Below are 25,833 nucleotides of genomic sequence, written 5' to 3'. Positions count from 1 at the left end.
TTCAGACCAGGAGCAGCTAAAGCAGATCACCCAAGATGTAGCCAGCTGGGTTTTTGGCATCTTCAAGGATGGAGGCTCCATGGCCTCTCTGGACAACTTCCTGGTGCTCAATCACCCTTAAATTAAAAAAAGCTTCTTATGTTTAAATGCCATGTCCTTTATTTCACCTTGTGCCCATTGCCTCTTGTTGTGTCACTGGACACGACTGAATCTGGTCCTGAATCTGATGCTGGCATCAGGTATTTAAATCTAAGAAGTTTCAACCTAGGCCTGGTTCTAACTGGGTGCAGCTCTCCAGATGATGATGCACTGGTGCTGAGTAGAGAGGAGAGGTGTTTTAATACAGTACTACAGGAGTAAATAAAGAGAGCATGAGATGTAAGAACACTTGGGAAAGTGGTAAATGCATCTGAGAAACATAAGCATTTTGACTTCTAGAAGGCTTTATTTTTATATTCCCTTTTGTCTTCATAACAAGTATTCTGAATGGAAGTTTTACTTTATATGAACACTACTCTAAAATTTCTTGTTTTTAATTTCAGCAACGGTCATAACCAAAAAGTACACATGCACATGGTTGATCTAATGAGCTCTATCATTTGTGAGGGAGATACTGTGTCACAGGAACTCCTGGATACAGTGTTAGTTAACCTAGTGCCAGCACATAAGGTAAGACTTAATAGTGGCTTAATTTTTAAATTATCTTTTGTTTTAATTGTGTTTTGTTGGATGTATGTATTCAGATATTTAGATTTCATTGAGGGACTAACTATAGCAAATGTGTTCCTGTTACTTGTATTTTTAGCAAACAATTTTTTTAATAGCTAGAAAATTCAGTAGCACTTCATTGCTTTGATTCACTTGTCATAAACATACTGTGACCATACTGTGTCAATGGTCACAGTAACTTAAAAGCTTTATTGTCCTATGACTTTTCACACGGGGGTTTTTTTATGAGATCAATACCAGTAGAACTTAACATGAAAGATGGACATATGCTTTGGAAAGTTTCTAAGTAATGTAATACTGTATCAACAGATCAAAGTGATGTGCTCCCCAAACTGGTAGAGAATGGTTCTTGACTATGGATTTGTTGTTTGCACTGTTGTATTGTTGTATTTCAGAAATGTTGGCTTGGTGTTATTGAAAGCACTTTGATGTGTTTTTGATGCAGCCATAGAACTAACCATGTTACAAAATTGTGGTTCCAGCTCAAGTGATGGCTGGCAGTCTTTAAAGAATAATGTTTAAAAAAACCCAGTCCTACAGATGAACTGAGAAGGTTAAAACTTTGTATGTGTTGTTTCAGCATTTCATATTTTAATAAATAAACAGTCCATAAGTTATTTTTCTATTGACTGCCCAAGAATAAATGCTTAGTATACATCAGTTACGTTTTTGGGGGGCTTGGCATTTATTCTGCTTCTGTTTTAATGAAACTGACCCTCTGGATAGGATACTAATTTAGAGCTTGTTTTCTAACTAAAGTAGTTTCATAACTTAAGACCAGATTTTTAGTACTTTTTTTTTAATTTGTTTTAACCATTTTCTTAATCAAGGAAAGAAATTTACAATATTTTTCTGTTTCATTTCAATGTAGTCTTATCTTTAAATTTTTGGAGCTTAAATAGTAGCCACAGAAAGTGGTTAAATGACTAATGTAACATTGGGAAAATGTAATGAATAAAAGTGAGAATTTTCCCCTGAAGTCCATTGAGCACAAAGGTAGAAGAAGGTAAAGGATAAGGCCCAACTATAAAGCTATGTCTTGGCTGACCTGGCCATTAAGCTGTGGAAAAGGGAAACTTAAAAATCAGGGTGGCCACCAAAAAATGACATAAAGGCAAGTATTGATGTAATGTAAATGGGTGACCTCATCTAGCCAGATTCCTTGGTGACTAAAATAATATCTTTGGAGTTGAGGAAGCACAAATTACAAGTTACAAGTTTTATTTAAAAATGATCAGATTGGCAGAATATTATAGATATAACAACTATGGTTGTGGCAAGTGACAGAGGCAAGTGTTCTAAACACAGCCAGAGGGAAGGGAGAGCACCTGAGATAACATGGGGTGCTCTTGTGAACTGAATGACTGTATTCTAGAAAACAGAGAGAGAGCTTGTGTGAATTCTGACATAGTGAGTAACACTGGGTATAAGACTTGAGTAACTTAATCTATATAATTTATCAAAGCATCAGTCTGCAAGTGTGTTTGGAACAAAAAGGTTCAAACAGCTCCTTTAGTTTTGGATCCCAGGTGCTAAGGCCCTATGGCTGAAAGTAGGTTAATGTGAAAATTTATTTTTAAGAGATGTAGTAACTAGTTGAACAATTTACTAATGGGTTGATTCTATGCTATTGCCTCTTAAAATCAAGGTCAGTATTTTTCTGGAGAGGAATGCCATTTGTGGTCCCTAGTCCTGAGTACCACAGCTGCAAAAACGTAGGCAGAAGGAGCATATAGTGGGGATGTAAGATAGTATCAAGTGTCTGCCTACCCTAACTACGAGCTGCTGAAGTAGCCCAAGTTTCTCTCTCTTTTTTTTTTTTTTTTTTTTTTAAATGAACTCTACTGAAACTCATTTGATAGAATTAATATGCAATCAAATAAATAGTGAACTAAACTCGAGTAGTTAATATGAAAAAAATAACAATTTTTGTTTCTCTTTTTAATTAGAAAACATTTCTGGCAACACCCATAAAGAATTTTGGCATTGTGCAGTGTACTAGAAGGCACAATTTTATTTCCTTGAGTGTTTGCCAGAATTTTCCATTTTCAGCCTCAGGAGTACTACAGGGAAACACACATTGCACATCCCACATGCTTTACATGCTTATCTTGTTGAAAAAGTGATATTGACAATTAAATTCCTGTCTCTCCTAGGAATTTGCTTAATAAGTAGTGTTATCTATCTTGGCAACACTTCAGCTGAGCTTTTCTTTGTCAGCCATCCCTAAAAAAACAATTTCCCTCCCCCAGCAGAACTAGAGGGTCTGTTGAAATTGTTTTGTCAAGTGCTCTTGGATACAGAATTTGTATTATTTGAATTCTGCTTATATGCCATTGATAATAACAAAAAAAATTGAAGATCCTTTTTGAATGGCAAGATAATATGTCAAAATGTGTGGGATTTTTTTCAGAATATTTGCTCTAGATACAGGCTTAGCATTTTACTGTTGTAAACTTAGTGACGGGATTGATGCTAACTAGTCATCCTTTTTGAAGGAAAAAAAAAAGACATGGATTTCTTTTTCTGTTGGTGGGATTTTTCTTTTAAAAATTATTATAAAGTATTTAATTCTTAATTGCTTTGAACTGTGTTAAATTGGACACTGAGAGGCAACTAGAAAAAGTCACTACTGACCCCATTGTAGCACTACAGCTAATTTTTTTTTTTTCCTCTATGGCAAATTGTCCTGGAGAGCAATGTCTATATATAACCAAAACCATCTGTGCCATCCTTTCAGAATGATTGCTACTGCTTCTTGTGTCTGCAGTAGAAGTTTGTCAAACATTCTAGAGAAAAACAGAAATGAAAAATGAGTTGGCAAAATTCTTAATGTCTTCCAGAAGTGTAAAAAGCTTGAAAGCAATAGAAACAAAAGTCGTTGTGGGAGTTGAGACAAAGGAGAGAGCTTAAGGTTGATGAAGATTGTATAGTTTTAAATACTATTGTTGAAGGCCTTCTAAGCATAAAAGAAATTATCTTCTTCTGTTAACCTTTTTTTTTTTCTGTAAGAAAACTGAAGGTTTGGGTTTTTTGTTTTGCTTTTGTGTGTGTGTGTGTAGGTTTTTTTTGTTTGTTTTTTTGTTTTTTTGTGTGTGTGGTTTTTTTTTGTTGTTTTTTGTTGTTGTTTGCGTTTGGGTTTTTTGGTTTGTTTTTTTTTTTAAATGGTTTATCTCTGAAATCCTGGAATTCTTTTTTACATGGTAAGTGTAACTACCTTGTAGAAAATCTGTGTTGTGCCTATTCATTAGTTCTTTGGTCTGGCCTTATTAATACTTCTTCCTCCTTTTTCTTTCAAACCCTAGCGATTACTAATCACTGCTTGAAACAGTGTTGCCAGCTGATGTCTTAGTTACTGCCCAATTCAAGGGTCTCCACAGCTTGTCAGTAATGGGAGCTCATCCCCTGAGGGGCACCCTGACTAAGATGCTTGTCCCCCATCCCATCAGCAAGGGCTACATATCAGTTTTTCCAAAATGCAAAGAAAGACTGAAGAGAAGATAATGACAGAAGAGTTTAGATAAACACAGAAAAGGAATTGGTTAAAATAAGTCTTTTCAGATTTTCTCTTTCTGGCAAAGTTTAAAGTCTCCTTCTGTCTGTTAAATCAGTCAGGAAGAGGTTTGATGTTTTGTGAAAGATTTTTTAATCTATTTGGTAGTGGCATGGGTTGTACCTGCTTTCATTTCAACCAGTTCTGTTTTTTCTTGTTTTGCTTTTATCCTGGAGCAGGAAAAGGGAGAAGAAAAAAAAAATCACACAAGAATATTTTAAGATTTCTTTGGTACTTTAAGAAAGTTCAGCCTCTAGACATTTGAGGGCCCTGGCTGTCAGCACAGTTGAACCAAATGCAAGAGGCTTGGGGAAAAAAAAAAAAAAAAAAAAAAAAAAAAAAAAAAAAAAAAAAAAAAAGGAAAAAAAAAAAAAAAAAAAAAAAAAGGAAAAAAAAAAAGCTGACTTTTCTTATCCAGTTATGATTTAGACTATGTTTTCTCTTTGTAGTTTTTTTAGGTAGAATGATGTGTAGTCTGAATAAATTACTCAGGGCTGCAAATAGCTGCTTCTAGCATTTATCTCAGCAAACATGAAGGTGCTGGGTGATATTTTGCCTGGCCTTTAGTTGTTTAATTACGAAAGATCTCTCTGCTTTCAGACTTCATTCCTCAAGGCTACGTGCAAGAATTTGTCTACATTTTTAAACTGTAGTTTTTAATAGTTGTGTAGATTAATTATGGAAGGTTTTTTAAAATTAATTGCTGTGTGAAAGATACAAACTGAAACTGTAATTAATATGAATCAAAACAATCTGCCTGCTGGAACTCTGCTATGCTGTTCTGACTTGTTTTATACCTCAGTCAGGTCTTGCTCATGACAATAGTTCACTGCTTACCCAGGTGAAAGCATTTTTCTTTGGTTTGGTGGAGGTCAACTGAGGAAAACAAGAAGGACCAGAGCAAGATTTGCAAATGGCATACATTCCTTTTTAGTTATTTTGGACCTTTACTTCCTGAACAGTCAGAACTATAAAATAAATATCAGAAAAAAAGCACTACAGGTGAAAATGCTTTCTATTTTGTGTGTGTATTAACCATAAAGGACAGTGTAGCATGCAGAATCTTCTCTTGTTTTGGCAACAGTGGAACATCTGTACTATTTTGTAAAAAGGCTGCCGGTGTTCACCCTTGTATCTTGATTAGATAAGGGAAGAGGATGTTACAAGGATGTTAGCATCCTATGTAAGAACTCCTGTATCTTTCCAGAATTGGCATTTTTTTCCTCTTTCTATAGTGGCTCTGACCAAAACAAAGTTCAGGCATCAATCTTCATAGTCTGTTGACTTCAGTCACTTAATTCTATCAGTAGGCAAGTCAAAGACTTTAGTTTTATATTGATAAAGAATTTTAATCTGTTCCCACTGCTCTCTAAAAGACTGTAGTTTTATACAGTTTTGTCAATTACAAACAATACTCTTAATCTTTTTGCAAATCCTCTGTTTTTCATTCAGATAGCTATAAAGAACCAAGCATATGCAGGGGGAGAAAAAACCCTGGATGTGGCAATGGATCTTGTGGTTGCTTTTCATTGTGATGAAAGGAAGGTTTTTTTCATTTTATGGATGAGATGTAGTTAAAAAACCACCAACCACAAACTGCCCCTTTATACTGTTTTCTTGTAAACGGAACATGTTGGGTATTTTTGAATTGCAAAAACTCATCAAAATTGGGGAAGCCATATTTTTATGGAGACTTCACCTATTAAAAAACTATTTTTCAGTGTTGAAAACTTTTCTTCCATTCTTGTATGGGTTAATTAAGTCTGCAGTGGATATCACAAGGGCTGAGTTGCATTTTCTTCTGAAATTTTTTGAATAATAATTGTAGAAAATGAAGAAACAACATAGCAGCTTGAGGCTGGGGAATGTATGCTGGGAAAGGAAGGAAATTGTTATGGGGCAATAACCCAATTACACAAATGGTGGTATAGGAATGTTGTGGGTGGTCTGTTTTTATTACTTATTACATTGGAGTTTCATTAGAATCATAGAATCATCTGGGTTGGAAAGGACCTCTGAGATTCTCAAGTCCAACCCTTGATCCACTACTGCCATGGTTCCCAGACCATGGCACTGAGTGCCACATCCAGTCTCTTCTTAAAAACCTCCAGGGATGGAGAATCCACCACCTCCCTGGGCAACCCATTCCAATGCCTGATCACCCTCTCTGTAAAGAATTTCTTCCTAATATCCAACCTAAATGTCCCCAGGAAGTTTCTATTAGTTTCTATTCTTCACCCTTTCTTGCTCACAGAGGCTGGAGGTTTTTTCTTTTTTCAGTTTGTTTTTTTTTCTTTCTTTTGTCAAACAGTCTGAGAGGATCTTTGGAAGATATTTGGGAGAGACTCTGATGGTGGTTCACAGGTGGCTGCTTGGTGCAAGGACACAATCCTGTTCAGTGTCTTGCTGCTTTGGTGTCTATAAATGCTTTGGTGTTTCTTTGTATCTTTTTCCTAGATTTTTGGGGTGAAGCTTTTAATAAGCAGCAGGAACTGACTTCACTGAGTGTCAGGATTAGATGGGAACTGTAAAGTAATGCCTGCTTGGTTAGGAATGGATTTTCTGAGAAGTGTCAGCGGAGACTACAAAGCTCTGTTTGGACTGGGTTTGTTTTTACGGTATTATCATTACTATGGAAAGTATAAAAAGAACAAACTGTTTCTTTAATGCATTAACCAGTACATGCTAGCTTTAAATCCTCATATTTACTTTTAAGATTATTGAATGTTATTAATTTTTTTCTGTTTTTCCTCCCCCTCAGAATTTGAATAAGCAAGCCTATGATTTAGCAAAGGCTTTACTAAAGAGGACAGCACAAGCAATTGAACCATACATTACTAATGTAAGTGAAGACTACAAACAAATATGGAAATCAGTATTTTTTTTACACTGAGCTATATTATAAATAGAATTAATTGTGTCTAGTTAAATAAGGTTGTAAAATCTTAGAAACTCTCAATTGTTTTTGGAGAGAGTTGTGTTAATGAAGCACTTGGTAACCTTTGAGTCCAGTTCTTTACCAAATAGAAACTAATAAGCCAATAAGAGTTTTGATTTCTGAAATGCATTGGATAATTTACATTCTGCCCTCTTGGGACACCTTTCACTTCAATCCTTAATTTGACTGGAAGACCAAATGTACATATGTGTATTGTTTTGATAAAAACAAACCCACGTTGTTCCTCAGGCAAAATTAATTTTCTAGTGAGGAGATGAGACTGTTCTGAGGATAGGAGTGGTGAAGATAGTGCAGAATTCTAATGCTCTGTTGTCACAAGAATAGGAAGCAGAATCTAAGAATAGACAGTAAGGAAGAAAATCAGTGAGTGGATTGAGGGTTGTGGCCAAGTTTAGTGTAGACATCACAGACATTGCAAGAGAAGAGGAATGAGAGGAAGTAAAGATCAGACAGGAGTGTGCTCTAAATTAAGTTGCACAATAGGAAAAAAAATGTACTTTTTTTTAAGGAGTTTAAGCATTTAATGAGTACCATGGCTGCTATCCAAAACATCAGGAGCATGAAAACAATAGAAATTTTCAATGCTTTTTGTTGCTTCCAGACTTGTAACACTTGTGGTACTTAGAAAGTGGATACCTTCTAAGATTTAAAAAAACTTCAGTGTAAACTTTCACTCTAAACCTGTTAGTCAAACTATCTGTTTGGTATTGCTACATGGGAATGTGTTTTTAATGTTCATCTGTGAGGTTAGATTACAAACTGGGTGACATTTTTTGGGTTTTAAGGAAGTGTATGCTAATCTTTCTCTTAAGGAAAATATCTGCATGAAGTCTTCTGCTCTAGGTTTTCCCCAAGTGGGAAATGTTGTGGTGTCTGGTGTCTTCATTTTTGAAAGTTACTTTCTTCCTTAAAATAAATTAAAGATGTGTTAGGGGTTAGTTGCCTAACCAGGAATATGTGTTCAGGCAATTCTCTATCCAGAAAAAGAAAACTTGTGCAATACAGTATGGAGTCTTTAACTTCTAATGAAATTAATTTATCTGAAACTGCTGACTTTTCCTATTTCATCACTTGTTTGTGTTAACTTTATAAGCTCAAAAAGTGGTAGATTTCATGCTTTGAATTTCTATCCTGATAAGGTGAACCTTGTCAGGTAGTGATGTTCACCTGCCCCAAGTTTGTGAACAGGAAATTGAAGTGCCAGTTAAGTGTATTCTGTTGCCTTAGTGGCAGATAGAAACAGTATTAATTTGTTTATCCACACTTATGTATTGTTTTAACCCAAAGAGAAGAAAAATTTTCCAAATTTCATGCCCACCTCCCCCCTCCCTTACAAGTAGGGGATAATATACTCTTAGTTAGTTATTGTTCATCTGTTTTGAGAAGATATAGTTGAAAGTAGTGTGGAATTAATATTTTATATTGCAAAATATTTTATTTAATGGTGAATTTGTAATTTTCTTCGAGCTTAACAAGTTTACCAAGGAAGAAGTATTGCTTTACAGGTACATTATGGTGCTTGTAAATTCTGGAACAGTCACTTATTAATTCCTGTGCTTTTGCTTATGGCTCCTTAAGGTATCAACTGTGTACTATAGTGATTACCCAGTTGTTTCAACCTTGATTTGACTAAATGTTAGGATGTTTTTTGAAGTGATTGGTCTCAGTTGTGAATTAACTCTATAGTCAGATTATAAGAAGGTCTTATGCACTGGAACTCTTCTAAAGTTGTGCTTCATGAACTAGACTACTTCTTATGTGGTCTAAATATTTCCCTTATGTGCAATATTGAACATAACACAGCAATATATTAAGATTTCTACTATGGAAACTACTGATTCATGCACCCAACCACGCGTTTTTTTTTGTGTGTGTTTTTAATAGTGGTGAAATAAATGAATGAAATAAAGATGAAAAATTAGATTTAATTTTCAACAAGCATAGGATTGTATACATACTGTTACTGATGAAAACTGTTTCATTTTCTAGTTCTTCAATCAGGTCCTCATGCTTGGTAAAACATCAATCAGTGATCTGTCAGAACACGTGTTCGACTTGATTCTGGAGTTATACAATATTGACAGCCACCTCTTGCTTTCTGTTCTACCACAGCTTGAATTCAAACTTAAGGTAAACACTTCTTATACTTTCTATATATTTGAAATGTGTGTGCTTTGACTAATAATATAGCATTTGTACTGACAACTTCATAACATTATTTTGCATATAAAACTTGTGTAAAACATCCCTGTATTGTTTAAAGGAGAACTCGTAAAAGCCCTCCAGAAAAGTCCAAACAGAACATGTGTGACAGCTGGAAACAGAGCATTAGTCTAATAAATATGTTTTGTTATTGCTCCAATAACTTCTATGATTATTTCAGGCATGTTTCTTATGTCTGAAGGATAGCTGGTGCTATCTATCTATCTATCTATCTATCTATTTATTTCAATAGGTATTTTTAGTTTTTAATTTCTATGATTTCGGTGTGTTTCCATCACTTGGAGTAGTTCAGTATAACAGCTGGTTCTCCCTCTATTTGCCATTACTTTTATTCTATTTGTCATTCCATAGGGTTTTTATGGAAGTGGGGAATTTCAAACTTAGTAATATAAAGCTAATTAAAGTGATCTGCTACTAAACTTGAGGGCTAATGTGCAGCAGACAACTTTTCAATTTGCATGTGTATTTGAGGACAGATTTTTAGATTTGTAGAAGCTTTGGACTATTCTCCCAAGTATCTTCCAATATTTATTGTAGTGGCTTGTTCATGTCTAATATTTTCACCAATGTTGTTAGACAGGCACACTGCACTTTTTTATTAGTTGTTTTTTAATCGCTGTAGCTTTCCATTAACATTTTTGAAAGAAGTAGGCTTCAAATAATTGCTTGCTGTCTGTGTCTTAAAAATAGATTTTTTTTTCAGCCTTTAATTCTTGTTCTTACACATGGCGAACAATTGTCACTGTCATGCCAATAAAAACAGTGCTTCTGCAGCTGAAGCTGTTATTCAGATGTAATCTTAAATGCTGCCACATCCTTTTTTTTTCCGTAGCCATAATTGCCATAACCTTTCCATCTTTAGGTGCTTTTAAAACTACAGATTCCTGAATTGTCTTTCTTCTCCTTCTTTGACACTCATATTCCACCATTTCAATTCAAATTTCTTTTTGTATCCTTTTTAGCATTGGAATCAGCAAATTTAATAGCCCAGTGCTGTCAGCCTTTTCTGTGCTCCTGCCTGCCTGTCCCAGAACAAATTCTGGTTTCTTCCTTTGTGGTTTTAGCCCTACGCATTTCCATGTTTTCTTTATATCTCTTAATTTACAACATGTTTTTTCACGTTTGTATTTTTGTGGTTTTAAGTGTACTCTTTTTAGAGGATGCACATGTATTTTGTTATTTTCCAGCTCCTTGATCCTTACTGTAGTTTTCTTCTTGTGATCTAAATCCTTTGGCCATGAGGTGTTTCATGTTAGAGATTTTTAAGATCCAGTTTAACAATGTTTCCAGTAGACATGTACAGTTTGATAGTTATCTTGCTGTTCTTACTCCTTGATATCTGATTGGACTCAGTACAGTTTGTGGCTATTTTGAGAGCATGTTTTGCCTTCTTTTTGAATCAAATTGCTGTTTCAGGTGTGTGGTTTTGATGTCATAAGTTATAAGGACAAATACTATATCCATATTTTGTTCCTATTGACTGTGAAATGTACTTTGACCCATCTTTTACAGGAATACAATCACTCTATGTGACATAGGATAATCCTGGTTTAGATCCTAAGACTCTTGAAGAGGTTGTCCAGGGAAGTTGTGAATGCCTGTTCCCTGGAAGTATTCCAGGCCAGGCTGGATGGGGCTTTGAGCAACCTGGTCTAATGAAAGCTCTTGGCATGGAGGTTGGAACTAGATATTCTTTAAAGATTGTTTCCAACCCAAACCATTTCATGGTTCTGAATGAGTTCAGAGATCTTTAAGGTCTTTGTGCTTGAAAGGGTATTCTGAAGGTGAATGTTCTGAAACATTAATGAAATATGGTCAGCCTATGATTTTTCTGAGATCAAGGCAAGTTTGTTGTTTATTCCAACAATAGCTGTGTCTTTATTCTAAAAAGCAGCAGCTAATGTGAATTTTAATTCATTATGTTAAATGAATTAATTAATTTAATTCCAGGTAAATTCATGTCCAGGTAAAGAGCACGGTAGTGTGTTGAGAGTGCAATGTCAATAAAACTCAGAGTGCTTATGGTGAAAGACAGATGTTGTTTTGCTGCTTTGAATGAAAAGAAGCAGCATGGCAGTATCCCTGTTAGATTAACAAAGCTAATCAGGTGGGTGGTAAAGGAGAAAAATATGCTTGGTAGTCCATATTGAAATGTGGGAGAGAGGAGATGTCTGTTGAACAAAGGTCATTTGAAATTAATGGTCCAATAACAATAAAATTCAGTGAGTTGTACATATAATTCAGAGCTTGCCTAAATGACTTTGGCTTTTCTGGATTTGGTACATCCTATTATATCTTCATCCTTGCCCATAGTTTAAGGACCTTTCTATTTCAGCTCACTTGTGGACTCTTAACTGGGTATTTAAGTAAAAGCTTGTACAGTATATTTAGGTCAAATCCACACTTTCACAGAGAACATCCAGTTTTTGTTCTTTGAGATTGTCTGATATGGCTCTTAAATATACAGGTATGGTAATAGAAGTGAAATACTAAGGGAAAATATGGAGTAGTGAGACAGTTACTGTATTCCAAGATTTCATATAGCTACTTTCTGCTAAATAAGTTTGTATTAGTCTTAAAGCAGATGATGCTGAAGGAAAGCTGTGGCTGCCTCAACTGTTCAGTTGTCAGTTTTGAGGAGTGAAGATGTCAGAATGATCTAACCTGTCATACATTGAATTCATCCAAGTGGACATCTCATCTGTGCATTTCAAAGATAAATTGGGTAATTGGTCTGTTTTTTTAAAATGTATGTTTTCTTTTTAATTGTCTTCAAAAGCAGTGAGTAAAAAAAAGATCTGTCCAGATGGCATAGACTCGTGGTAGACTTCTAAGCAAGACAACATGTTCTGACTCACTTTAAAGCTTATGCTTTAAAAAATATTTTCAGGTACAAACTTGGCAAGGTCTTCATGAATTTAAACAGAACCCAGTATTTTTTATCATTTCAATGACATTTATTTTAAAAGAAATAATTTCTTAATGCATTTTCTTATGTTTTATTGTAATTTGAGCTGTTTTTATCCTAAAGTTGTCGTCTTAATTCTTCTGACATTATCTAAAAATTCTTGTTGCCAGTAGAGAACGACAAATTATTAATTTCATATATGCGTTAACCAGTTATAGATTTTTTTGTTTTTTGCCTCTGTCATGTAAAGCCTGGAGAACAGTGAAGGTCAGCTTAGTTGGGCTCAAAACTTTAAAATAAATTGGGAAATAAGATCTACGCCTCCATTAAAGAGTGATGTGACATGGGATGTATAGCAGTTGTTTACTGGCAACTTAAAAGAAAAGATATCTCATTTTTGGATTTGATTTAGCAACAAAGTAGGAAATCGTTAACCAAACAGGAGAAGGCAGGAATTTCTAGAAGCATAATATGGTTCAAGACTTTGAAAGATTGTCCTTGAGAAACTCCACCTCTATGTTCTAATGGTGTATGTACTTCCTGTTACTGGGTGCTTTAAGAGAAACACACTTTAGTTCATTCTTCCTTTCTTTTTACTTGAGATGCATTAAGGAGACAGATATTGTGGTCCTGGAACCACGTGATTACTGACAGATCTTGTCTGGTGAATGGGATGAGTCCATTTAGAAATAACTGATGGTTTCTGGTTCTCTTGTGCAACAGAGATGTAAAAACCATTATTGGGTGCCAACAGATTATCTGTATGTCATTTTGGTGCTGTTCTCCCAGTTATTTCTGTGTAAAGAGAGAGCTTAAAAGTATGTCTCTGGTGTGGAGAAAATGGCACATTTTGGTTCCACTTAGGATTGGGAAAGAAAATCTGGTAATTCACTGGGTCAACTTGCTGACAAATTATTAATAATACAAAAATGTGGATGGAAGACAGTGCATGGTGTTATAATGGCCATATTGGAAAAACTGTCCTTAAATCTTGGAATATGTACCTCAGTAGTGCTGGTTACCATAAGTTTTCTTGCTTAAGCAGGGCTTTTAGCTTTCTTTTTGTGAGGATTACATGCTGTGGTGATGGACAATTTAGCAATCCTTTAAAATTCACATAGTGTTACAGAACTGGATTGCAGTCCTGCTTTGTTGGAAGCTGTTGATGTTTGAAAAGTATCCTCCTGACAGTTCATATGCTCACCATCTCCAACCACTCCAATTAATTATTCACAAAGAACTGTAACTTTGCTTAGCTGGAAGGTAATGTCCAGGCTTCTTCCGTGAATATACCTGGATTTTGGTGAATGTATTCACCATATAAATATATGAGAACTACTGAATTCTGTCTGAGGACAGACTGAGATCTGTGAAGTTTGTTGGATGAACTCCTGTTTCATGATTGCAAGGGCTGCTATGCTCCCATAAATTCTAGCTAGAGTCAAGATGGGGGCAAGGAGGCTGCTCTTGATCATTCCAGTTTTGAGGGCCTTGTCCTGTTCTTGAAGGATACTGAAAGTTCTTGGTATTCTTGACTTGTTCTTTCAGGGGTGGCTCATGTGTTTCATCCTTAGGGTGCTCAGTCAGTCTCATTGTATGGATACTGAGTATTTCTCTGATGGTGATCCTGTTTCTGTAAACCAACTCTCCTTGATATTAGCAGCTTTTCCATTAGTTGTATATTCTATATCTGTGAACCAGATTTTCCATCTCCTATCTTATTTTGTTTGCTTTTAAACATTGTGTGCTGCATTTTGGAAAGAGAGTGGTGGTGGTAGGTTTCTCACAACAAGCAGATCAGCTTCACCAAGCAATCTCTGCTGCTTTCCAGTTTGTTGGGCTGTCTTATTCTCATCCTCTCACACTCACAGGAATTTGAGGATAAGAACAAATGTCTCTGTGTCCCATTTGTTACCTGTTAGGATCCAAGTCTCTTGCTGTCCATCTCCCTGAACCTCTTTTGCACTCTGCATGGCAGGAAGCCTCTTGATTTATCTTCATGGGATCAGGGTGTTACAGTAGACTGTCTATTTGAGTCTGGAAAAAAACCAAGGGATTTCGTGCCAATGACCAAATAACTTTCAGATCATGTCTGGAGAGGCTATAAAACAGTATGGAACTTGAGAGAGCTCAGATGCCTCAGTAACACTGCTGTGCTTGTTTACTGGTTTGGATCTAAACAATGTGGCCACCTAGTGTTCAAGCACCTTGCTGTTTTGGTAAAATCAATGACCATACGGTTTTGTCATGTTGCCAGGTAATTTTAATTGCTGTGAGAGTTGTACGTATTAACTTGGATGAAGAATTGAAGGTTGCTGGCAGCAGCTGGTATCCTCTGGAATGTGCAGCTTTTGTCTGCTTTACTCCCTCAGTTTCCTTTTTGCTTTTCAATCTATCGCAAGAATCTTCTGATTTATGTAAAGAGCATTGAAGTGCAGCTGGGTGTGTGCTGTGCCATGTCACGTACCAAAAAGAAGGGGAGGAACTATTTATCCTTTTGGGTATTGCAGGGATGGAGTTAATTTTTTTGGTAACAGCCTGTATGGTACCTGTATTGTGTATTTGTGGCTAAACCAGGTGTTGGAGGGCACACCTACTGTAATAGCCATTGCTGCACAATGCTTGCATAGATAAAGGATTTCTCACCCCACCACAAGAAGGCTGAGACTTCAGGAGGTTAAGAGGGGATGTGCTTATAAATAAAAGCAATAAAAGCTTGGGGTAATGAGGAGGAAGGGGGTAAGTTTGTGTCATGGTGTTTGTCTTCACAAGCCAGGGCATTACATGCTGAGCCTGCTTTCTAGGAACAGGCAGGACATCTGCCTCCTAATGGGGAATAGAGAATGAACTCCTCTTTTTGCCTTGCTTGTGTATGCAGCTTTTTCTTTACCAATTAAACTGTTGTTATCTTGATCCATGAGCCTTTTAATCTTCCTTCCATTTTCTTCCCTCCTCTCTATATAGGAGAGCAAAATGAGTAAGAGGCTAGAAGAGGAGGTGTTTGGCTTCTGGTTGGGGTGAGCCCACCTCACATTTGTAGGGGAAAAGCTTCCATGTTCTCATTTGGTTGAAAAGGAGCTGTGAGAATCATGGTTGCTTCTTGTTGGCAATTAATATTTATTTTTACAACACTATGGTCTTCAGAAGGAGAAAATGTACTGAAATTCATTTAATTTAACCTTTTCTGTGAGAGTCAGTATTTTGTGCCTGATGTTAGCATTACTAAGTCTTGTGTTTAGAGATCTAGCATTGATACAGAAGTGTTACCAGTGCAGGGGAGAGAACAGAGTTAAGAAAGTAATGTTGTCTAGGTTATCTTGTAAAGGCAAGCAATACTCTTTCATTTAAATTTGATATCTGAATTTTAGAAAATTGTATTACTGAATCTGACGTAGTGAATTAAATTAAATTCAATAAAATGTTTACTGCTACTATGGTAGAGCTGCCTTTCTTCCTGGCTATGTTAGTTAAAATTTTTGACAAGTTGCAGGTCATGTGTTCACTTCTACTCTGAAATCCCCCCAAGTCTGCAGTGCTGCCTTCTTTCTGAGATTTCATAATGTTAAAATGTGACCAACTTTAGCTTACCTAAGTGACATCTAGGATGAAGAGCAGTGCCTGTGTGTTGGGAACATGTATGGGGAACTGAAATGACTAATTTCAATGTCAGGTTTTATTAACAAATCATTATGCAATACTATTAAGCCTACAGAGTGCTAAAAAAAAAAAAAAGTAAAGGATTTGACTTAACAAGTGTACAGTGGAGAATGGAGAAAGATTAAAATTTTTCCAGTGTTTATGATGTTCTTTTCCTGAGGGGAAAAAATTAATTAGAGATTAAAGTAGAATAAAGGAGAGACTGTAGCAGTAATGCATCCACTTAAGAAGCTGATTTTTATTACCTTTAAGAACTTCTATAAGAATATAGAATGTAGATGTGCCAACATCAGGGCACAAATTTATAAAGTCCCAAATCTTTGAGTATTTGATATCGAATATTCATTTGATTCCACAAATGTCTGTGGCTACTTCTTTAAGGATAGTCTAGTTTTGGTTGTTATTTTTTTTTTTTTTAAATGTATCTTTTTTATATACTTCTGGCTGATTGTTCAACATTAAGTAGCTGAATGCTTGGTGGTCTCCCCTCTGTCCCTTCTCACCCTCTGGGGTATCTCGCTTTTGATCTGTGTTGGTTACCTAGTGAAAGGCAGAGAGGATTAATATTTCTAATAAATTGTTTATTTAAGCAGGAGTGGTGGGGGTGAGTCATGCAGATTGGATTAATACAAGCTACAAAAAATTTTTTAAGTTCTTAATCATGAAGACACAGAATAAGAACTTGTGCTGTAATGGAAATTTGCAAGCTGAAACTCATCAAGACAAAGATACCATTTATTGCAGATTAAGAGGAAGAGGTTCTAGATGGCCTTCAGTAATACCAATCTGATTTCAATTGTAAAGAGTCAAATACAGACAAAAACATTAATGGTTGTACTATTAATGCTGCTAATACTTATTAGTGAATTAAAAAAAAATCAGACTTCTGCAATGTAGTAATATTATCAATGTTAGAGGTTCCTTCATCCTTCTCTTGCACTGTTACTTTAAGGATTTTACAAATGGTTTTAGTGTTCTTAGGGAGATAAATTAAAAGGATATACTGGCAAACTTTTCAGCCCATTTATGGTATTGAGTCAGGAAAAATAGTTGATCTTTGAGACTGTGATGCTTTAGAAAACTCAACAGCCACATTGCACGGTTGTATTGTTCATATTCAAAAGGTGATGCTGAATTAAGAAGAATGTCAAAGATGGTAGAAATGTTTTAAACAGTCCTTGTCTTTATTACCTGGAATAAGATGGAAATAGGAGTGAATAATATTAAAATTAATTTTTACTCCCTTTTCAAAAAAGTGTTTCAGCCACTTTTTCCTTTTATTTTACTTTAATAAGAAAAAGGAAAAAAGTTGATAGACAGTAAGTACATGCTAATTGCACAAATGTTAGGACACATTTCCAAAGTATGTATTAAGCTTCAAGTGTTGTGTATTTTATTAAGCAAGTGTAATGCAAATCAATGACAATAAAGATGTATTGGAGAAAGCCTTGGTTTATCTTTGTTAGAGCTGATTTTAAATATATAAAAAATGCATCTGTTGTAACTCAGCAGTTTCAATTATACTCTTAAATACAGGACCACATCTTGTTCTTCTCAGTTCTTAGGTTCTCAATGCTATGTTCTCTAAAAACTCATTTTCTGAAAACGTTTTTCTTTTTAATTGAATGTTTATAACTAAACACTATTCTACAGAACTGTAAATCTTAATGTGCACACAAATGTAGAATGAGTTTTGTGAGTTTGGTGTTGTGCTTGAATTTGTGTAGGAATATATATATATATATATATATATGTTACATATGCATGTAACAGATTTCTTAATGGGATCAGTAACTTGTTCTTCAGGGTTAAAAAGACGTACCTGTGTGTTATTCACCAGGCTTTGTTAATATTGTTTTTGTCTCTGCATTTTTAGTTGTTTTTTTTGTTTTCATTGCCATCATTATCTTGTCTTTTTCAAATAATAATGAAGGTTTTTTGTCTTGAGATGTACGTTGGTATACAAAAAAATCTATTAATATGTAGTATATTTCTAGAGGTGTGTAAGTGTATTGGAATTAAGGTTGTATAAAACAGGCGTCTACATTTTTTTGTTTAGTTTTATCTTTTTTTTAATTAAAAAAATGTGTTCATTTTCCAGAGCAATGACAATGAAGAACGTCTGCAGGTTGTAAAACTTCTGGCAAAAATGTTTGGGGCGAAGGATTCAGAGTTGGCATCTCAAAACAAACCACTTTGGCAGTGCTACCTGGGAAGGTATATGGTGGTTTAGTTCCCTTCCTAGGAGTAGAAATTTTTTTTTTTTTCTGAAGTGCCATAGCTAAGTGTGAGTTCCCTCCCACTCTTTTATCTGAAAACTGACAGATAATTTGAAAGAGATTATGTGCATCTTCTGCAACTCTCATTAGTTTATTTTAGTATTTTCACAAGTTAAACTGTTCAGGGATGGATTAAGTCTAAAACAGCATCAAGTGACATCAGAACTGGTTTTGAGACTTACTTACAGTATTATATAATAGTTTCTATTTTTTTAAATGGTGTCGATCCCTTAAAAGAAGTATGGAGCATTTTAATCTTTTGTTTTAATCTTTTGTTTTTGGGATATTCTGCCGTTGTGAGAAAGTAAATATATCTGGAGTGTGTCATCAGGATGAAAATATTTTTTTGCTTGAGTAAATGAAGAAAATTCTATAATTTCTTATAAATCCAGTGAAAATCCATGTGAAAACTAGAGTCCTCAAAGAAATGCTACTTTTAAAAGTATAGGAAACTTAATTGAGGGAAGGCCTTTTGCTTGAAAGCAGAAAGCTATTTAAAACATGGCATGTCATCAAAAAATACTAGATCTAATTGGGCCCAAAGGAAAATGCTTCATTGTGTTACAATGCGAAGCAATGTGAATACATGCAATCTGTTGTTCATAATTACTGTTTTCAGCTAGCTATGAATCACATAAATGTATTTACTTTTCAGAGATTTTAACTAAGTTGCAATAGCTTAGTAAAGGGGCCATTCTTCAAGTCCATTGATTTTGAAAAGTAAATGTTTTTAACTATTAGTATTTCCTAAAACCCTGTTATTTGATAAATAAACCTTTCAACACCCATAATGTTTCAAAATTTATTTTTTTTTCTTTAAGACCAAGTATTTTGAGGGAATTTAAAAATTCTTTTAAGTTTTCTGCTCTAATGTGGACGAATTGGTGATGTTTCAGGCGTAAAAATATATTCAGGGTTATTTGTATAGAAATAAACTAATTGCTTGTGTAGAAATGATATTTTTGTTTTTGTAATGGATTGTTTTATTTCTAAATAGGTTTAATGATATCCATGTCCCTATTCGTCTTGAATGTGTGAAATTTGCAAGTCACTGCCTTATGAACCATCCCGACCTAGCAAAAGACTTAACAGGTACCACATTTATTATAAGATTAAAATACAATTGTAAGTCTCCTGGAAAAGTGTGTAAGGTTAATTGTAATCCTAAGTAACGCTGACAAGTTTGTGGAGGATGCAATTGAGGTTGGACTTCTAAGTCACAGAGTCCCTCCCTTCTTTGCTGCTTCTCAGGCTGAGAGGATTGTGCACAAATAGTGCCTTAACCAAAGAGGTGCCTTTCCTGCTCTTGGAGTGGTTGTATTCCCAATTCCTGTTGCAATTAAGTGCCATGGGAGCAGGCACAGGCAGCCTGGCCAGCCTAATGGTCATGGCATTTATTAATTAGGGTGCAGAGTGGAGATTTCAGCTTTACCAAGCTGAAATGTTTAAATATTACACAGCCAGTATCTAAAATATGAATACAGCCCTCCTAGCTGTGACTGCAGCTGTCAGGACCTCTTTTGGAAGAAAACAACTGGCATAGATGGGTTTAGTATTTGTTGCCCATGTCTTAATGAAAAACATGTAACTAAAGGGAATGGATTGCTTTGGGGGATTTTTCTCCCTCAAAGTGTCTTTGGAGACTGTAATTCCCCTTGATCAATAAACTACTACTTGTAATTTTTTTGGAGGTGATTTTGTCCATTTGCTCTAATGAGGGAATTTAAAGGGCTGTTAAGCACATGGGGTTGTTTTCCTGCTCACTGAGTGTTTGTTAAGATAAACACAAATACAGACAAGCTAGAGTCATCCTGTAGCTGTTTGCATTGTTAAGCCAGCAATGTAAAAAAGAAAAAAAAAAGTTTCTGGAGCTTTCCATAGTGGAATGAAAAAGATGCTTCCTCTCTGAGTATCACAATTGTATTTTCAAGGATTTTTTTTTTTCTTTTTTACATTGCTGAAAGACTTTGTGCCCCCTCTAATGGTATCCTCTGGGAAATGTAATTTTGATTGCCCCTCCTTTCTCCCCACAGCACTTACCAAAGTCAAATTGTTGAAAAATTTCTGACTGAATGGTATTAGAGGCCAGAATTGTTTTGATGGCACACAACATTCTTTGTTTTATTAAGTTTATTACATGTTCCTGTGCAGCAAAACTGTTTTTTTAAAAAAATTATTTGGATTTCAGATTTCATAATATCCATAACTGCAAAGCTTTGTTTCTTGATGTGCTCTTTTGACACTTGTGCTGACTACCATCAATGTTAATGGCCAATATTTCAGATAAGACCTGAAGATTTTCATTGGTAGTAAGAGGACAGTAACCTCTGGTTATTCCATTCAAATGAACTTTGAATTTTCAGGGTTAGTTTTGTCAGTGTTTCTCTGTTGCATGCTGCATACAGTGATCTTAACTTTTGTGTGTATTTTCCCACCCATCTGTTCTTTTAGATTAACCTAAAATACATCTAAAAAGATAAATGAACTTTGCCATTTTGTTTATCATATTTCTAAAGTTACAATAGGTAATGAACATGATCAATACAAGCAGAGATCTTAAAATGTTGAGAGTGTAAGATTACTGATGCTACCAATTAAGTAGCCATGGGTCAAAATGATCAAGAAAAAATGTTTTAAGATTAGTAGGCTAGCATGTGTCTAAATAAGCAATATGGCTTTGTCAGAGCATAAGTATGTCCCTTGATTTGTTCCTGGTTGTGGTGGCTCACACTGTGGAGTGTTGAAGAGCTTGATTCCTTATGGATAATACAGAAGTTGTGGTCAGGAGAGCAACTAATGTGCTCCGGCAGCTTAAGGGGAATGGATTCTGCAGGAAGAGAATAGCTTCTAGCCTGAAGTAAGACTTCAAAATGTATATAATGTGGTTATCAAGCACTGTCTGTTCTTCAGATTCAGTTTTTTTTGGCTGTAGCTGTTGATAATGTAGACATAGCTTAACCATTATAAGAAATAATAATTAAAAAAAATTAACCCTGTAACTTTTATTTCCATAAAGCCAGACATATTTAAGCAAATATCAAGTTTTACTGACACTCCCGTTAATCTCAGAAAAAAAACTACTGGGTGTTTTTAATGTTGATGCTTGAAACAGTTCTCTGTTAGTGAAGTACTGTCTAGGGAAAGACAAGTAGCTGAAATTGCATACTTAAAATGAAATACTTATTCTGTTTTTTTCCAGAATATCTTAAAGTAAGGTCACATGATCCTGAAGAGGCCATAAGGCATGATGTTATAGTATCCATAGTTACTGCTGCTAAAAAAGATCTTTTGCTTGTCAATGATCACCTGCTTAATTTTGTCAGAGAACGAACACTGGACAAGAGGGTAAGACCTAATTAGTACTAGTAATGATTCTGTGTTGTATTTCTAGACTGTAATTCATCTTCTTAAAAAGCAATGGTTGTAAAAAATGTTGGAATTGATGTTAAAACTACAAATGAAAACCTATGTAATACACAACATTTTGAAATGGTCTGTTTAACAAGTCATTTCTGACCCTGACTAGAATCCCCTATTTGAGTTTATATGAGTCCTGTGTTCAGTTCTGGGCCCCTCTGTTCAGGAAGGAGATTGAGGTGCTGGAGCAGGTCCAGAGAAGAGCAAGGAGGCTGTGAAGGGATCCAGCACAAGTCCTGTGAGGAAGGGCTGAGGGAGCTGGGGGTGTTCAGTCTGGAGAAGAGGAGGCTCAGGGGAGACCTCATCACTCTCTACAACTCCCTGAAAGGAGGTTGGAGCCAGGGGGATGGGGGGGTCAGGCTCTTCTCCCAGGCAGCGATCAGCAAGACAAGAGGGCATGGACTTAAGCTCTGCCAGGGGAGGTTTAGGTTGGATATGAGAAAGAAATTCCTTACAGAGAGGGTGATCAGGCACTGGAATGGGCTGCCCAGGGAGGTGGTGGATTCTCTGTCCCTGGAGGTTTTTAAGAGACTGAATGTGGCACTCAGTGCCATGGTCTGGGAACCACAGTGATAGTGGATTAACGGTTGGACTTGATGATCTCAGAGGTCCTTTCCAACCTGGCTGATCCTATGATTTTTAGTTTTGTTCTGGTAGTCATGTTTTAGTAAATTTTTAAAGTAAAATGTGAGACTCTTGTAAAACTGTATAACATTTTTCATAAGAAATTCTTATTTCTTATAGTTTCAATCTGGTTTCAAAATGTATTGTAGAATACTGATAAAATTTTTTTCCATCAGAGGTGTATGGTTTACCTGCCTTTAATTAGACCATTGGAAGACTGCAAATCAGGGTGTTAGCTTTCAATTCTGAATACTTTTAAAAATTAGCTTAGCTAAATTCATTATTCACTAAAATGTATAAAGTTTGCTGCTTGTGGTAAAGAATGGTAAACAAGGCTATTGATTACAAACTCTTAAAATGATCTCCTGATTTCTTCATTTGATTACATGCTTTCCCCTGTTGCACTTGTAATACAATTACAAATATTCAGTGTAGACTGTGAGGCTTAAACTTGTAGCAATTCTAAATTCAAGAGGCATAGTTGCATATTAGCTACTAATGTTGAAAGGTTCAACAATATATATGATGTAATAAATGTTGTAATGAGAAATTTTTGCATTTAGCACTCAACGTTTTTTGTAAATTAAATTTTTAGTTTGCAGAATAAAAAAAAGTCACCAGAAAGTTCTGTGATCTTTTCAGTTTTGTCTTTTTAAATGCTAAAGTGAGTACTATTTCTTTTATTTCTTTTTCTCAAGTGGCGAGTGAGGAAGGAAGCTATGATGGGACTTGCACAGATATACAAGAAATATTCATTACAATCAGAAGCAGGAAAAGAAGCTGCAAAACAGATATCATGGATCAAAGATAAACTTTTGCATATATATTATCAAAACAGTATTGATGACCGGTAAGTCAATCACTTAAACTGGGTGATTCTGTGCATAAATGTGGTAAATTAATGTTCAGATTTGTTTTTCCTCTGTGCCTAAATGCTGAGAGGAAGGAGGAGACTTGATAATGCTGTATGATTTGATCTAGTGTGTAATCTTATACAATTGCAGCAAAATGTTCTTCTCCACCTTCTACTTTTTTGGCCATAAAAAAAAAAAAAAAACAACCCAAAAAACCATCCTAACAGCAACAACAAAATAAACACCAAACTAATTCTAAATGGTGAGATAGGTTGGAATACTTCAAAATTTTTGGCTATACTTCACAATTGCTTCAGTAAAGATTTTTGTTTCTATTTCAGTAGCTTGCTAATTTTTATGTTGAAGTTCAGTAAGTTAAATTGCTTTAATGATCTTGCTTTAGATTTTCATGTTGTTCCTGCCTGCTTTAATGATACCTAGAACATGTAGTGACTACAGTTAAGGCATACAACTCTACAGAAGATAAGTTTTTCTGTACTATAATAGATGTGAATTAGAGCCTTGTTCTGGGCTTGTGGTGAAAGCAGTGCTTCTGTTATGCCAACTCTAATCTTGTATATCCTTTGTATTAAATAATAGTTGCACAAAAGGAACAAGTTTGGAAACTGGTCTGCCTTGGCTAATCAAGGCTGTCTTGGTGGCTTTGGACGTGAGACTTTGAGTTTAGCAGCATGATAAGTACACATGACATTACAAAACCATACAAGTCTTTCCCAAAATTTGCTGCCTCAAAAAGCCATTTCCAAAAGAAGGAATTATTTCATGGTACCAAGGAAGCAGACAGAATTGTCTGAATCTTCAGATCCAGTCTTACCCTCTCCTAGTTTTCTTACACTTCAGGATCTTTCTAAACTAGCTGATTTTGGCTTTTGATGACCTGCTCCAATTGTGCATAAGATTTTTCTTTTCTAGTCTAAATATACAATTGCATATAATTATTTTTTTCTTATTTACTCCATTTTGTTACTGTTGACCTCAATTTGCAAAAGCCCTTGGGCCCTTTTGGTGTTTAAGATTGCAACATGGGCTTAGTTTTCCTTTTGTTTTTATTTCTCAGTCTTTTCTAGGTACATGGCAGACACAAAGCTTTCTCTCTTCCTGTTTTCACATAAGGAGCTTCCATGTGATAGCAAAGGCTTTTAGTAATTCCCTTGTGAATTTATCTGCATTTTTATTGCTGAAGCAAAAGAAATGGGAAAACCTCAGCCATTGAGAAAGGGGCAAGGGAGGGGTGGAGGGAAGTCAGTTCCTGACCAGTATCTAAATTCTCCTTATTCTCCTTCTATGCTACATGATAATGTCATATAATCAACCTTTCTTTTTTTCTTTTTTTTTTTTTTTTTTTTTTTTTTGTAAATGCACATTAATTTGGGTCAGTTCATTAATTAATCCCAATACTGACCCCTAATGAAATTCAGTGACAGCATTTCTTTGGGCTGATAGTTGAGACATTATCTAAAATTCTTAGGTTTCTGTCTAGATTAATATATATGATTCTAATAATGTCATGTCTTAACTGTTCTACTACTAATGTTATATCTTCTTCATTGATATATGTTTGTTTAGTTTATGCTGAATTACACTAGATGTTAAGTAATTTGACCTTTCAGCTTTTGAGTAACCCCATTGATATATACACTGACTGATCTCTAGGTGGGTCTGGGAATTTTTGAATGAATGTTTTAGCAATTTAAGACCCCTTTTTCCTTAACTGTTTAAGCTCTTTAATCCTGTCTTTCAGATTACTTGTTGAACGCATCTTTGCTCAGTATATGGTGCCTCACAACTTGGAAACAAATGAACGAATGAAATGTTTGTATTACCTTTATGCAACACTGGATTCAAATGCTGTGAAGTATGTGTTATTTTTAACTTCTTGCAAAATTATTTTTAATACAAATATTATTCTAAATCCAGACTTTCACCTATTGGAAAAAATGTATCAGTATCTATTTTTCAAGTGAGATTTTAGGGAAAAACAAAACACTAACAGGGTGTTTTCTGACAACCTCTGGTTGACAACCCTTTCACCATAAACTGCTGAAAAATGTGTCAAAGATCTGGAAAGAAACTTGAGTGCATGTGGGTCCTTTTATGTCTCAAGAGAGAGAGCATAGATAGTAGCATTAACTAGCCCTAGATATAATCTGACAGCTGCTCAATTAATTTACTTCTTGTTTTAGCAGCCAGGATGAATTAAGAGTGGGAAGAAGTTATTTGTTTTTCTTTCCTTCTTCAGTATGCGTGATACTTATGCTACGTGCTTTCTCCAGTTTAAAATGGGTACACACAGAGTTTTGCTGCTGTAATAGTCACAGTTTGAGTTTAGTTTTACTACGTTTTTCATTTAGTAGTACTCTGTCAGTTGAAAATAAAATATTTCTTTTTCTCATGGGCACTAGAAAAAACTTGCACGTACATGAGTGGCTTAAACTCCAGACTTCAAATACTACCAAAACTGATTTTTGAACCCCCTGCCTTTTAAATTATATGTTTATTATTTATTATTACGTGTTAATTACAATTGTAATAAATTAAATTAAAATTTAGAATAGTATACTAAAATGAAAAGTTACTCTTCTGACAATTTTTAGTATAGGCTAAACAAA

General features: G+C 35.2%; 1 protein-coding gene across 3 annotated transcripts in view; it reads left to right on the top strand.

The window, feature by feature from the left end:
* PDS5B (PDS5 cohesin associated factor B) overlaps positions 1-25,833 on the top strand; it is a 113,113-nt gene that overhangs the window by 31,926 nt on the left and 55,354 nt on the right. For all 3 annotated transcript variants that reach the window (XM_030446688.1, XM_030446680.1, XM_030446695.1), the window contains exons 6-13: positions 543-669; positions 7,044-7,124; positions 9,231-9,371; positions 18,131-18,246; positions 19,306-19,400; positions 21,508-21,653; positions 23,048-23,199; positions 24,966-25,079. In XM_030446688.1, the coding sequence (XP_030302548.1) occupies positions 543-669; positions 7,044-7,124; positions 9,231-9,371; positions 18,131-18,246; positions 19,306-19,400; positions 21,508-21,653; positions 23,048-23,199; positions 24,966-25,079 (972 nt within the window). The remainder of the gene's footprint in view (positions 1-542; positions 670-7,043; positions 7,125-9,230; positions 9,372-18,130; positions 18,247-19,305; positions 19,401-21,507; positions 21,654-23,047; positions 23,200-24,965; positions 25,080-25,833) is intronic.

This window comes from Calypte anna, chromosome 1, assembly GCF_003957555.1.
Source record: "Calypte anna isolate BGI_N300 chromosome 1, bCalAnn1_v1.p, whole genome shotgun sequence".
NCBI lineage: Eukaryota > Metazoa > Chordata > Aves > Apodiformes > Trochilidae > Calypte > Calypte anna.
This window is presented reverse-complemented; position numbering and strand designations above follow the sequence as displayed.